The 13,737-nt window shown below is 32.9% G+C and overlaps 1 protein-coding gene across 4 annotated transcripts in view; it reads left to right on the plus strand.

The window, feature by feature from the left end:
- Positions 1–13,737, plus strand: part of FSTL5 (follistatin like 5) — an 849,524-nt gene that overhangs the window by 453,259 nt on the left and 382,528 nt on the right. For all 4 annotated transcript variants that reach the window (XM_058276333.2, XM_058276388.2, XM_058276438.2 and 1 more), the window contains exon 5: positions 13,090–13,286. In XM_058276333.2, coding sequence (XP_058132316.1) covers positions 13,090–13,286 — 197 coding nt within the window. The remainder of the gene's footprint in view (positions 1–13,089; positions 13,287–13,737) is intronic.

Raw genomic sequence — 13,737 nt, forward strand, 5'->3', positions numbered from 1 at the left:
TATTCATGAATGCTAGCTTAGATGGGTATGGAATTCTAAATTTATTATTTCTTTTTCTTCAACACTGTGTGTATATATTCCACTGTTTTCTTACATATAATTTTCTAAGACTACCTCTGCAGTCATTCCAATCCTTGTTCCTTTACCAGTATTCTCACATATCTCTGCAAATTTTCTCTCTATCCTTAGTATTCTACCATTTCATTGCTAATAGCTAAATGTAAATATATATATTTTTTATCCTGCTCTTGAAGTTCACAGTCAAATCCATAATTTTTCTGTGTATAATTATGGGAAATTCTTTGCCAGTATTTTTCAAAATATTGTCTCCAGACCATTCCTTATATTCTGTTTTCATAGAGCCCCTAGCTCATATATGTTGCAGTCTCTCCTTTTGTCCCCATTTTTGCTATTACTCAGTCCTTGCTGCTGTTTGCAGCTTTTTTCGGCAATTTCCTCTATGCTTTTTTCCAGTTTTTTAATTTTCACTTCATATCTGGATTAATTTATGTATTAGATTTTTTTACTATTATTTTAATTATTATGCATTTTATTTTCAAGACATGTAATGGGTTCTTTTTCACATTTATTTTAAAGAAATTTCTGTTTTGCATTATTCTCACTTCCTGTAGAGTGAAACTATTTCCCAGTTGCTTGACCTGGCTCGCAGGTCAAACGAACCGGCACCTGAAAGAGGGAGTGGGAATTGGGGGACAAGAGGCGAGAGAAACGGAGACAAGACAGGATTCTGATCAAGTCTCCGTTTATTGAGGGTAGAGCATCAGAATATATACTAAGGGGAGGGTATTAGCAGGGGGTGATAGGCTGATGAAGCGGCTCTTCCATTTAAGGCAATAAAATGCTGTTACACCACTTGCTATAGGTTGCGAGTCTTCAATGCTGGTCATGGCTTCAACAACTCGTTGTGCAGGCGCGACACTTTTTGCCCGGGAAACTGGGGAAAGGGGAAGAAGAAGGTGGAAGCAGAGGGGTGGGGTAGGCGTACTTATGAAAACCGCCATGTTGCTGGAGACCGCAAATGCACGTAGCTCCGGGCGGGTCCCTACAGTTGCTGATTATAAGCTACCTGTATTTAACTTCATTTTTTAATGTGCTTTAACTTTTAAGTATGCTAATATTGATTAATAGATTTTTTTTTCTTTTAAGCTCATTTTCTTTCTCTTTCCACTCACCCTTCCTGATAGGTGACTTTAAAGTGGTCTCCACATTGTTCTTCTGTTGATAAATACTTTTTATATAGGCAGTTGGCTCCACTTCCCTGGACTGATTATTCTGGCAACTATGATTCACCAACCAACCTCTCCTTGTTGTTCAGAATTAAGTCCATATTCTCTTTTCTTATCTCATTGTCTGCTTGTTGTTTGTCTTCTTTAGGAGACACGGGGATCCAAACCCGGGGCCTCCCATGTGGGAGACTGGTGCACAGCTGTTTGAGTCACACCCACTCCCCTTTTTTCTCTTTTTAAAGGACTGTAAATTTATCATCTGTTTCTGAATTTTGTACTGTACAACACCTGGAAAGATAAAGAAATGGAGTCTTGACTGCCATTTATTAGTTGTGTTACATTGGGCTAGTTACTCATTTTCTTCTCTGGTGTATAATTTTTTTACCTGTAGAATGGGAATGGCAACAATACATACTTCATAAGATGATTATAAAGATTAAATGTTCTAAACATATGGAACATAAAGGACACTTAGAACAGTATGATAAGTACTGTACAAATACTTTATTGAAAAAATTTTATATGCCAATTTATTCCATAGGTGTGGATAGCATATGTTCTATAACATCAATATAAATGTAAAATATTAAATGACAGTTAAATATTTGAGTGATATGATGAAATCACTGGAGAAGATTATGTTGTGTACAAGAGTAATAAGAGAGCTATTCTTTTTTAACATGTTTTAAATTTTTAAAAAATTTTAACAGATATTTCAGACAAAACGAGATTTAATATGGGGGCATTTTCAGGACTTGGAATTGACCTGAATGACATTGCAATGACAGATACAGGTCATTATATGTCCTACCATAATCTACAGAATTGAGTGGGAGAGAGTATAAACTAAAATGTAAACTATAATCATTGCTCAATGGCAATGCTCCAAAATGTGTTCATCAGTTGCAATGAAGGTGACACACTGGTGAGGAAAGTTAATAATGTGAGAAAAAGCGGGAGGTATAATAAAAAATTATATTTTTTGTAACATTTTATGTAATCTAAGTATCTTTTAAAAATAAAAAATATAAAAAGAAAAGATTCTTAGATTACATAAAATGTTACATGAAGAGTGTAGGGGATTCCCATATGCCCTGCTTCCTCCCCACATTAACATCCTTCGTTAATGTGGTAAATTCATTACAATTCATAAACACATATTGGAGCATTGCCACTAAGTGTGGATTATGGTTTACATTATAGTTTAAACTCTCTCCCACACATTTTTGTAAGCTATGACAATTCATATAATTGCATAATTGCCTGTATCTGTTGTTTGAATGTCATTCAGGACAATTCCCAAATCCCCAAAACGCCCCCTCATTATATCTGTTTTTCCCACTCCCTGCCTTCAGAACCTCCGGAGGTCAATGTCTCCATATCAATGACATAATTGCTTCCATTGTTAGAATGCCAATAAGTCTATAGTAGAATACCAGTAAGTCTACTTTAGTCCTTCATTCACTGCCCAATCCTGAGGATTCTGGGATAGTGATGTCCACCCCACCTCTAATTGAGAGGGGGCTGTGATCCCATAGGGCTGATGAATGGGACTCTCTTGCTTGCAGTTATAGTCTCTCTGGTTCTTTGGTATAGTATCTGTCCATCATTCTTAATAGAATTACATGTGTCTTACTTTTGAATATATTTGATGCTGTGATTAGATTTATTTTTTTGCAATGCAGTTAAATTTTAAGTTTTGTTCAGGTTCTTAACAAAGTTATAGATCTTTTATATGTCTTTGTTCCCAGAAGTAATAAAAATCCAAGAAAACATAAATCAAAATTAACAACCTCTATGAAACACAGATTGAAATAATCAGAATTATAAGATGCATGCAGTACAGTATAAGGCATCATGCACTCACATTCTACAGCAACTATAAGATTGTGAGAAAATGGACAGCCTTTCAATCATGTGCATATTATTAATACATGTCTTGTCAGGGAACACTGATCAGTTAGAAAAAAATGTGATTCACAAACTGCTTACCAGTATTAGTTTTTTATAGGAGAAGTGTCTTTTCATATGAAGCATGTTATAATTTCCTGGTGTTTAGTCTAAGGATTGTTATTTAAATAACTATTAATTCACTGAGCACAAAAATAAAACTTTTCATTAGTTATTATATGTAAAGTAATATGCACTATTTATTTATGGTAAGATTAAAAAAAAACATTTTATTTAGTGTCCCACACATTCTAATTTATCAATTTCACCTTTATATTTTGTTTTTTTTGTATGTTTTGTGCCACCAATCTATGCATCTATACTTTATCAGTGTATATTGGTGGTGGTAGGAAGATTTAGTGAAAACGAAGTAATTTACAGCTAAACTGGGCACTTTTTCCAAAGCATATGTCACATTTGAAGACTATAATTGAAGGCAGAGGGTGGAGTACCTAATCTTGCTCCACAAAATTCTTTTAATGTTCTCTCAGGGTGACCTGGTTATTAGATTACCTTTTTAAATTACTAACTTCTAATTTGCCAAACTGGAAAATCAATCCCTTTTTTACTAATGCATGGACAAATTTGTAGTCAGTTATCAATGACAACATGGTATAAAATTGAAAAAAAATTACTTCATAAGAATCAAAGTAATTGGAGAATGGGTTTTTAACTCACATTTCCCTTCTCTTTATTTAGAGTAAGCTTAATTCCTAAAATTAATCATTAAACAAGCCAATTGAATTAGTTGAGTTTGAGTCATTATCCTTTATAACAATCCATTAATGCTTAAGAGATACTAAATTAAACTCAATCCAATTTTGAATGTGTGGGTGGGGTAAGGTAAGGAATCTCTTGTAAATATAGTCACTCATTAACTTATACAAAATTCCATGTCTATTAGAAAACCATGACTCTTCATATGTATATGATGTGATGTGGTCTGTGTGTTTGTGTGTGTGTGAGCTTGTATCTGCTGGTGAATTTCTAGACCTAGAATTGTACCTGACATATACTAGCTTAACATGAATTTTATGAATAATTATAGCACATTTCTTACCAAGTAAATTCAAGTAAAGTTCATGTAATACAATACCATTGAAATCCTTATCTTTTTGACATTTAACTAGATATTAAAGATAAAATTAAAGTTTTTTTAAACTCTGTTAAGACTGCTTTAAACTAAAAGGATTTTAATTCTTATGTACAGTCTAATAATTTGCAATTAATATAAATAAGGAATGATGAGTTTAGTTTATATAAGCAAATTAAATCAGTTATCTAAAACTTTGGACATTTCTTTTGTATAAAATACAAAATATTGTTCTCAATATATATATAACTGAACTATTAGTAATTGTTGAATAGAGATCAGAACAATTCCAGTATGGCATTCTAAGAAATTAATAGCTTTAACACTATAATTAAAACATTTTCATTCCTTCAATTTCTAAGATGTCCACTTATAATAAATCAATTAATCAAATTACAACGATATATAATTAAAAAGATAAAAATTATATTTTTATATACTTTGATTTGAATATTTTTCTATTGAAAATGATCACTTTCAGTTTTCTTTTTTTTTTTCCTGGTGAATGGGAGGGAAGGATTAAAGTGTAATTTCAAAGAGAAAAGAACATATTACAACCTTTGCAAAAACATCATACTAAGCTTAATTGGTGTAAGCTATAATTTCATTACTTATTGTGTGCTACAATCCTATGGTTGTACTCTCAGATACATAAAATGTGATTGTCCTCAGTTTTGTGGAGTCTTGGAAAGGCAACAGCAGCTGCATGCATGCAGCCATCTGAGTATGAGAGTCTACATGGTTCCATCGGACCTGAACAAACCAGATGGTTTTTCTATACTCTTACAATGACTGAGTGAAGAATCAGCCAAGCCCCAGTGGCAATGCAGACTTGGGAAAAAAGTTGGTATAGACGTCACCAAATAGGGATCTTCTTTGACCTGTTCACCAGTACATTCTCAATGTCTAGCAAAATGGAATCAGAGATTTCAGACTTGACTGTCAGAGGCAATTTATCCAGGAAACGATTTCTTTCTCCTGTCTGTACCAGTATGGATGGGACTACTTGTGGATTAAGTTTTGAGAAAGTCTCCCAAAAGTAACGAAATAAACAAAAATCTTTCATTTTTCAGTTTGATGCTATTCTCCCATGGGCCACAGTTTTGTTTGAGATTAATTTCTAAATACCTATTTTTCATAGTCAAGCTAGTTCTATTCCCTTCATGTTGATACTGATTATAAGTGTAGTATCAAATCCTTACTTTTTCTTTACTTATTAAACAATTGCCATCTAAATTCTGCTCCATTTACCCATTCAAATTTTCTTTTAAAGTCGCAAATTATCTCCAAGTTAAGAAATCTAAAGGACACGTTTTGTTGTTTACCCCACTTTTATTATAAAACAATTGCTATTTCATTGCACCCTCTTTCTTGAAAAGTTATTTTTACTTTGGTTTCTTCTGCAATACTTTCTTATACTTTTGCTACTTTTCAGGTACTTCATTCTTTGTTTTCTTTGCAATTTCTTCTTTACCCATCTGTAGTTAAGCATATTGCCTTGGTTTATTGCTATGTTTATCTCTCACTTTACAAATAATCTGTGGACATATATCCTGAATGTACTTTAAAGTTGATTTTAGTTATTACATGATCATGAGAAGTTCAGTTCAGAAGATGAGAAAAATGGATAAAATAAAGAGATTGCCCATGTATAAAAATCCTTCTAATACTTTCTAGCTCTGTGACCTTGTACAATTTGTTTAATCTCTCTGTGCTTTAGTGAGGAATAAGTGATTTAATATGTATTAAGTTACGGGAACATTGAAAGCCTGCATTACATATAATCTCTTTTTGATCAATTTTATTGAAACCTATTCTTAAACCCTAAATCCACCTAGAGTGTGCAATCAATGGAATTTGTATAATTACAGAGTTGTACTTCCATCACTTCAATAAACATTAAAATGTTTTTATTATTCAAAAAATAAAAAGATAAAAGAAGAAAAACAACAAAACATAACAAAAATCCTACCCTTAGTAATCACCTCTCAATCCCTCTATCATTCCCCTGCCATACATATCTAACTGCTAATCTCTTTCTGTCTGTATAATTTATTTGTATTTATATTTTGTATAGATGTAGTCTAATAATTTATAGTACCTTTTGTCTAGTTTTTTTACTTAGCCTACTTCTTTTTTTATCACTGATGGAAAGTGATTAGTATATTATTATACATTACTGTCCATAGTTTGCTTTGGTTGTTTTTTGCCTGAATATCATCCTGATATTAGCATCTTGTAACATTATTCTGTTTCAGAGAAAACATTCCTATATTTACACTATTACCAAGCTCATTTTTTCACAAGACAGTCCACTATGCTATGCAGTTTCATGGTTCATTTTTAACCTTTTTTCCTTGGGCTACACATGACCTTAGACTCCCTTTCTTTTTTTTTTGTTTCTTTTATTTATTTTTTCAAGACTCCCTTTCAACCACTAACATATCCATATATTAGTGCTGCTAATTACAAATACTGTGATTCACTTTGACCATTTGTATTCATTCACAAACATTTCCAAACAACCCCTTTTACCAATTCTGCACAGGTTAAACCTCAGCTTTCCATTCTCTAACCACATTCTATTTTCTGGTGACTTATATTCTAGCTCTTAAGTCAATGAGTTTGCTCATCATATTCAGTTCAAAATAGTGAAATCATACAATGTTTGTCCTTTTGCATCTGGCTTGATTCAATCAAAATAATGCCCCCCAGGTTCATCCTATTATGGTTTCATATGCCTCTGACTTCATTTCTTTTTACAGCTGAATAATATTCCATCTTGGGTATATACCACAATTTCTTTATCCATTTGTCAGTTGGTGGATTCATGGGATGTTTCCATCTTTTGGGAGTTGTGAGTAATGCCACTATGAACATCGGTGGGCAGTTGTTTCTTTGTGTCCCTGCTCTTAGTTTTTCTGGTTGTAAAACTAATAGTGACATTTCTGGGTCACATGGCAGATCTATGCCTAACTTCCTTAGGAGCCACCAAACAGACTTCTATAGTGGCTGTACCATACTACATTCCCACCAGGGTGAATAAGCATTCCTATCTTTCCACATCCTCTCCATATACTTGTAGTTTTCTGTTTTATGAAATAGTGACCTTCTAGTAGGTATGAAATGGTATCTTGTAGAATTGATTTGCATTTCCCTAATAGCTATTGATTTTGAACATTTTTCATGTGTTTATTTCACCATTTATATTTATTCTTTAGAAAAATGTCTACTCAAGTTTTTTTCCCCCATTTTTAAAAAGTGTTTGTCTTTTTATTGTTGATTTGTAGGATCTCTTTATATAGCATGGATATTAAACTCTCATTGGATGTCTGATTTCCAAAAATTTTCTCCTATTGAGTAAGCTGCCTTTTCACCCTGCTCACAAAGTCCTTTGAGGTGCAAAGAGTTTAATTTTAAGGAAGTTCAATTAGTGTAATTTTTCTGTTGTTGCTTGTGCTTTGGGTGTAAGGTTTAAGAGACCCCCACCTACTATAAGTTCTTATAGATGTTTCCCTACATTATCTTCTAGGAGTTTTATGGTCCTAGTTTTTATGTTTAGGTCTTGTTTATCCATTTTTAGTTGGTTCTTGTATAGAGAGTGGGATAGGAGTCCTGTTTCATTCTTGTGGCTATGAGTATCCAGTTCTCTTCCAGCACCATTTGTTGAAGAGAATCTTCTGTTCCAGTTGAGTAGGCTGGAAGTCTTGTCAAAAATTAATTGGCTGTAGAGGTGAAGGTCTATTTCTGAAGATTCAGTTAGATCCCATTGATCTATATGTCTCTTTTTATGCCAATACCATGTTGTTTTGATTATTGTAGCTTTGTAATATGCATTAAGGTCAGGAAGCATAATTCTTTCTATCTTCCACTTCTTTTTTAGGATATTTTTTTGCTATTTGGGGATCCTTACTCTTCCAATTAAATTAGGTTATTAACTTTCTATTTCTGTAAAGTAAGCTTTTTGGAAATGCTTTGAATCTATAAATTAGTTTGGGTAGAATTGACATCTTTATAATATTTAGTCTTCCAATCCATGAACATGGAATGCCCTTCCATTTGTTTGGATATTCTCTGGTTTCATTTTGTAGTGTTTTTTAGTTTTCTGAATACAAGTTCTTTAACCTCTGGTTAAATTAATTCCTAGATATTTAAATCTTTCTGTTGTTATTGTAAATGGATTTTTTTCTTGATTTCCTTCTCAGATGGTTCATTACTGGTGTGTAGAAATACCACTGATTTTTGCCTGTTCATCTTGTATCCTGCTACTTTTTGGATCTCATTTGTTAACTCTAGTAGCTTTGCCATAGATGTTTCACAATATTTTATACATAAGGTTAGGTCATCAGCAAATAGTGAGTTTTACTTTTTTTTTTTTTTTCCAATTTGGAAGTCTTTTATTTTTATTTTTTTCTTGCCTAAATACTCTAGCTAAAACTTCTAGAACAATGTTAAAAATCAGTGTTGACAGTGGACAATCTTGTCTTATTCCCAATCATAGAAGGAAATCTTTCAACCTCTCCAAACTGAGTACAGTTTTGGCTGTGGGTTTTTCATATATGCCCTTTATCATGTTGAAGAATTTTCCTTTTATTTCTATCTTTCACAATGTTTTTATCAGGAAAGGATGCTGGATTTTGTCAAATACCTTTTCTGCATTAATCAAGATGATTGTGTGTCTTTTCCCTTCAATTCTTTATTGTGGAATATTAAATTATTTTATTGTTTTGTTTTGTACCACATGTGCATATCAGGAATAAAACTCATTTGATCATAGTGTATAATTTTTCAATGTATCTTAATATCTTAATTATATCATATTTCTGTTTTCTTACCTCCATGGTTTCTGGTGCGATATCTGCACTAAATATTACTGGGCATCCCTCATATGTGCTGCCTTCTTCTCTCTTGCTGCTTTCAGAATTTTCTTTTTATCTTTGGCATTTGACATTTTGAACAGTATGTGTTCTGAAGTTGTTCTTTTTGGATTTATTCTTACTGAGTCTGCTATACTTCTTGGATATGTTAATTCTCGTCTTTCATGAGAGTTGGGAAATTTTCAGCCATTATTTCCTCAAATAATCATTCTGCCCCTTTTCCCTTCTCTTTTTTCTTCTGGAACTCCCATGACATGATTGGTGTTGTGCTTAGAGATATCATTCAACTACCTGAGCGCCTGTTCATTTTTTTCTCTCTAGTCTTTCTTTTCTGTCTTCTACATCACAGATTCTTTCTTTCATGATTTCAAATCTTCTCTTGAATGCCTCTAGTATATCTTTAATCTTACCTATGATGTCTTTCATTCCCATAAGCTTGGTTATATTTTTATTCAAGCTGTCAAATTCTTCTTTGTGTTTTCCCAGTGTCTTCTTAATTAAAAAAAAAATATCTCTTTAGCCATTTTCTCCTCAACTTCTTGATTTGATTTAGGAGATTTATTTGAATATCATTGATGAGTTGTTTCAAATTCTGTGTCCATCTGAAACATTGCGCTACATCCTCCTTTTTCTTAGTATGGCTTGTAATTTTTTTTTTTTTTTTTTTTTGCTGATGTCTAGGCATATGATTATCATGGTTAATTTACCTTGATGGTCAGTTTGTCTCTCTTACCTTGGGATTTAGTGTTGCATCCGTGTGTGTTACCTCTGTTCTTTGATTCTTGGTACAACTTGTTCTGAGTATTTACTTGACACTCTGTAACTGCTAAAACCAGGGCCATTGATCAAATAATGGGGCACAAGTAAAAAGTAAATTTCCAGGAGACTTATGGAGGATAACAGTAAAGTTACCAAAAAGCCATTCTTATTTATTTACTATTTCCTTCTTTACCTGCACTTTCCTGTTCTGCCAGCAGAAGACACTCTTCAGCAGACCTGTCCTCTCAAACCCTTGGGGCAATGTGTTTATTGAAACCCTGCCTGGACTGGCAGTGTAGAATCAATGTTCTGGTGAATTCCTGTTCAGGGTGGGCTCTTTAGAGCCAAGCCTTGCAAATCAAACTTGCTCAGAAGATGCTCTCCTTCCTCAGCCAGCCATACCCTTCCTTTTCCCAGAGGAAATTCAATTTCAACTCAGGACCAAGACCAGATCAGTAGGGAGGGTTTTTGAGTTAACAGGTTCTCTTTAGTTCTCTGTTGTCTTGCAAGGAAAACTATGTCATGGCCTCACCCAGCCTGTAAGGGAATGACCTGTGGAATGCTACAGACTAAGTTTCTAGACCAAAAGATGGATTGGCTGTAGGTTGAGTCTTTATTTCTCATCTTTCCTGTGATACCATCAGTCCAAAGCTGTTGTAGAACCCTAGAACATACTGTTATCTGCTTCAGGGGTGGGTGATGGATGCCAGCAGCTGTGATTGCAGCTTTACCCCCAAATCTTTCCTGCTGAGTATCTTTTACTTCATCCCTCTTTCTTCTGGTTTGGTCTACCCTTATTCCCATGGTGTCTTAAGCCTAGAACAGATTTCTGGACAGTTTCTATCTGTTCTATATCTATTTTTCTGGGAGAGAAGTGAGCCCTATGCCTCTCAAATCCTCCACCTTCCCAGAAATACATGCTATCTCTTATTAATAACAGCTATACCAATTTATTACTAAAAATTCTCTGACAAAGTGTCACATAGTTTTATGATTGTATATTGTCCATCTTCCTAAAATATGAATGCCACCACAGCTTTCCTTTTATTGTTATTCTCTTTCTGATGCCTGGACTTAAGAAGAAAAATAAAACAATTTGTCAAATGAAGTCATTAATAGAGAGTATTATGATAATCATATTGATTTGCTCCTATAAAAATTAGAGGGTTACAGCCCAAACTCTGTCCCTCCTCTCTTAATGGTGAAAATAAATATTAGGATGCTTGAATAGTCTAAATCCATTTCCCATCCGTCTCTCACTGACATTATCATTGCCTTCATTTCCTATGGTCCCAGGTCTGCCCAAGCAGTCAGTAGAAATATATTGGTATTCATATCTGCATATCATATGCAGAAATTCCATGTAAAACTATTGGAATGGATTATTTTCCTTTCATCACACATTTCTCTTCATGATGATGCACATGCACACACACAAACAGAGAAGTCTCCTTTTGTACTGCTCAGACACCAAAATTTCTAGCTATGGCTCTCAATTTGATCACTTCTCTCATTTGCCAGGAGAACATGTCTAATAGTTCTCTACTATTAAAAAACATATTCTTCTTATTAGTCTTTACTAAGAACAGAATAATGCAAAATTGACTTACACTGTAGTACAAAGTTGCCATTTTGGTATAAAAAAAAACTTCTTGAGAGTATTGCTAAACACTAAAATTGCTGAGCAATAGTAGGTATTTCACTGTCTTTGGAAAGTAATGTAATCTTCTTTCTTATTTCTGTAGAGAAAATTGTTTTCCATATTGTGTTGAAAGACAAGAGACTTCTTGTCTTGAGAGAGAATGAGACTTCAAATATTGTTTTCAACCTCATGCTTCTCATACACATAGATTTAAAAATCTTCAGAAATCTTTTAAAATCATAGATGCTGTCAAAGCCTAATTATCACAATTGAACACAGTTGTAAAGTTAGCTTTTTTGGTAAAAAAAAATGGTGTAACTCTTTGAAGGGCAAATTATGTTATACATTGTGTTTCATGTAACATATTTTATATCATATTTTCTATCTGCACTATTCATTTAATTTCAATGCACTGTGAAGACAACATCATTGGGGCATTATAATACAATCCTTCGAAAAATAATTATGAGAAGGCATTGATGCAATTTCAGTTATTTTGAGCGACATTAAGCAAACAATTATTTTTATTAATGATGATGTCTCTAGCATTGTGCTGTTAGTATAGGGGGGATACTGAAAATCTGTATGAACCTACTTCAATAAGCTTATTCTTTAGTTGTGGATATTAAAGTTGCAAAATTAAAACTTCAAGATGCAAAATGCAAAAATATATCATGTTTTACATGAGTGCCCAAAAAGGAGAGATAGTGAATATCAGGGCAATACTAAAAGATATTTTGAAGAATACAAATATGAATTTAACTTCATAAGAATAGTCAAAATTAAGAACAAAAATGAACATTATTGGTTTAAAAAAATTTTTTTTAATACAGGATTTCTTCAAAACAATTCCAAATGTCTACAACAAACGAGATTAAAATTCTGGTAAAACTAAAAAAAAAAAAAATTCTGGTAAAATTAACGAAAGATGTTATTAATTGGGAAAATTGTGGGAAAGGGAGACGGTGATATATATGGGAATTCCCTATATTTTTAATGTAATATTTATGTAATCTAAAGCTTCTCTTAAAATAAAAAAATGAAAAATAAACGTCTGGTAAAATGTTTTGGAGCTACATAGATATGAGTTTAAGTGCAAAATTCAGCACAATTTGACATTTTGCCTTGGGCAATTCATTTTACTTCCCTGCACCTAATTTTCTGAACCTGTAAAACTATCAAAATGGGATGTATTGGGAGTATGAGAACTAAGATAATGCATTTAGACACTGGGGCCAATTGAACTATGTTTTTCTATGCCTTTCATAGTATCGGTGCCTTTGGCACAAAGTAAACTCAAAGTGAATTGTTGTTATTGGATTTGATACAAATGAAAGTTTTCTATCCTACCCTTTAAATAGCACATGCCTTTTTCCTCTTTCAAGTTCTGTAATATACAAGAATGCAAACTCAAAAATGCTGTACAAAGTATCTTATGATTATCTTCTAAATATTGAAATGAATGGTTCCTTTTCAATAATTTTGTTTTGAGAATAACCTAGTTCTTTTTTTCTTTTACAGGAGATAACTGCAAAACCACTGAATACAAAATGATGAAAAACATGCTTTTAGATATGCAAAACCAGAAATATATTACACAAGAAAATGAAAGTCCTAATGGTGATGACATATCTCGGAAGAAGCTTTTGGTGGATCAAATGTTTAAGTATTTTGATGCTGACAGCAATGGACTTGTAGATATTAATGAACTCACTCAGGTATGATTAAAGATTAAAGTAACAGTGTTACTTAATTGCGCATACAAAATGTATGTACATTTATGTGAATGTAGTCTAAGATACTAAAATAAACATTTAGTCAGTATTATTAAAGAGTATGGAATAACAGCATTTTAAAGTTTTTGTTTGTTTCTATGTTTTTGTTTTTAAATATCTATCACCTTTTATTGAAAATGAGTCAATGGACATTTCTGTTTGATTTAGTTCTTGGTGATCCTCTATTTTTTCCTGACTCTTTGTTCCATTGCCTGAATTCCATTCAGAATGAGGAAGTAGAACTCTGATTAGTCATACTCACTCTGCCAGTAACCCATTCTGTACATGAGTGGAGAAACAAATTTTCTGGAATTTCTGAAAGATTATTCTGATAACGTGTGAAAATTCAATAGTTTGGTGTTCCACCTTAGGTCTTCTCCCCAAATCTAAAGAG

This window comes from Dasypus novemcinctus, chromosome 1 (genome assembly GCF_030445035.2).
Source record: "Dasypus novemcinctus isolate mDasNov1 chromosome 1, mDasNov1.1.hap2, whole genome shotgun sequence".
In the NCBI taxonomy this organism is placed as follows: domain Eukaryota; kingdom Metazoa; phylum Chordata; class Mammalia; order Cingulata; family Dasypodidae; genus Dasypus; species Dasypus novemcinctus.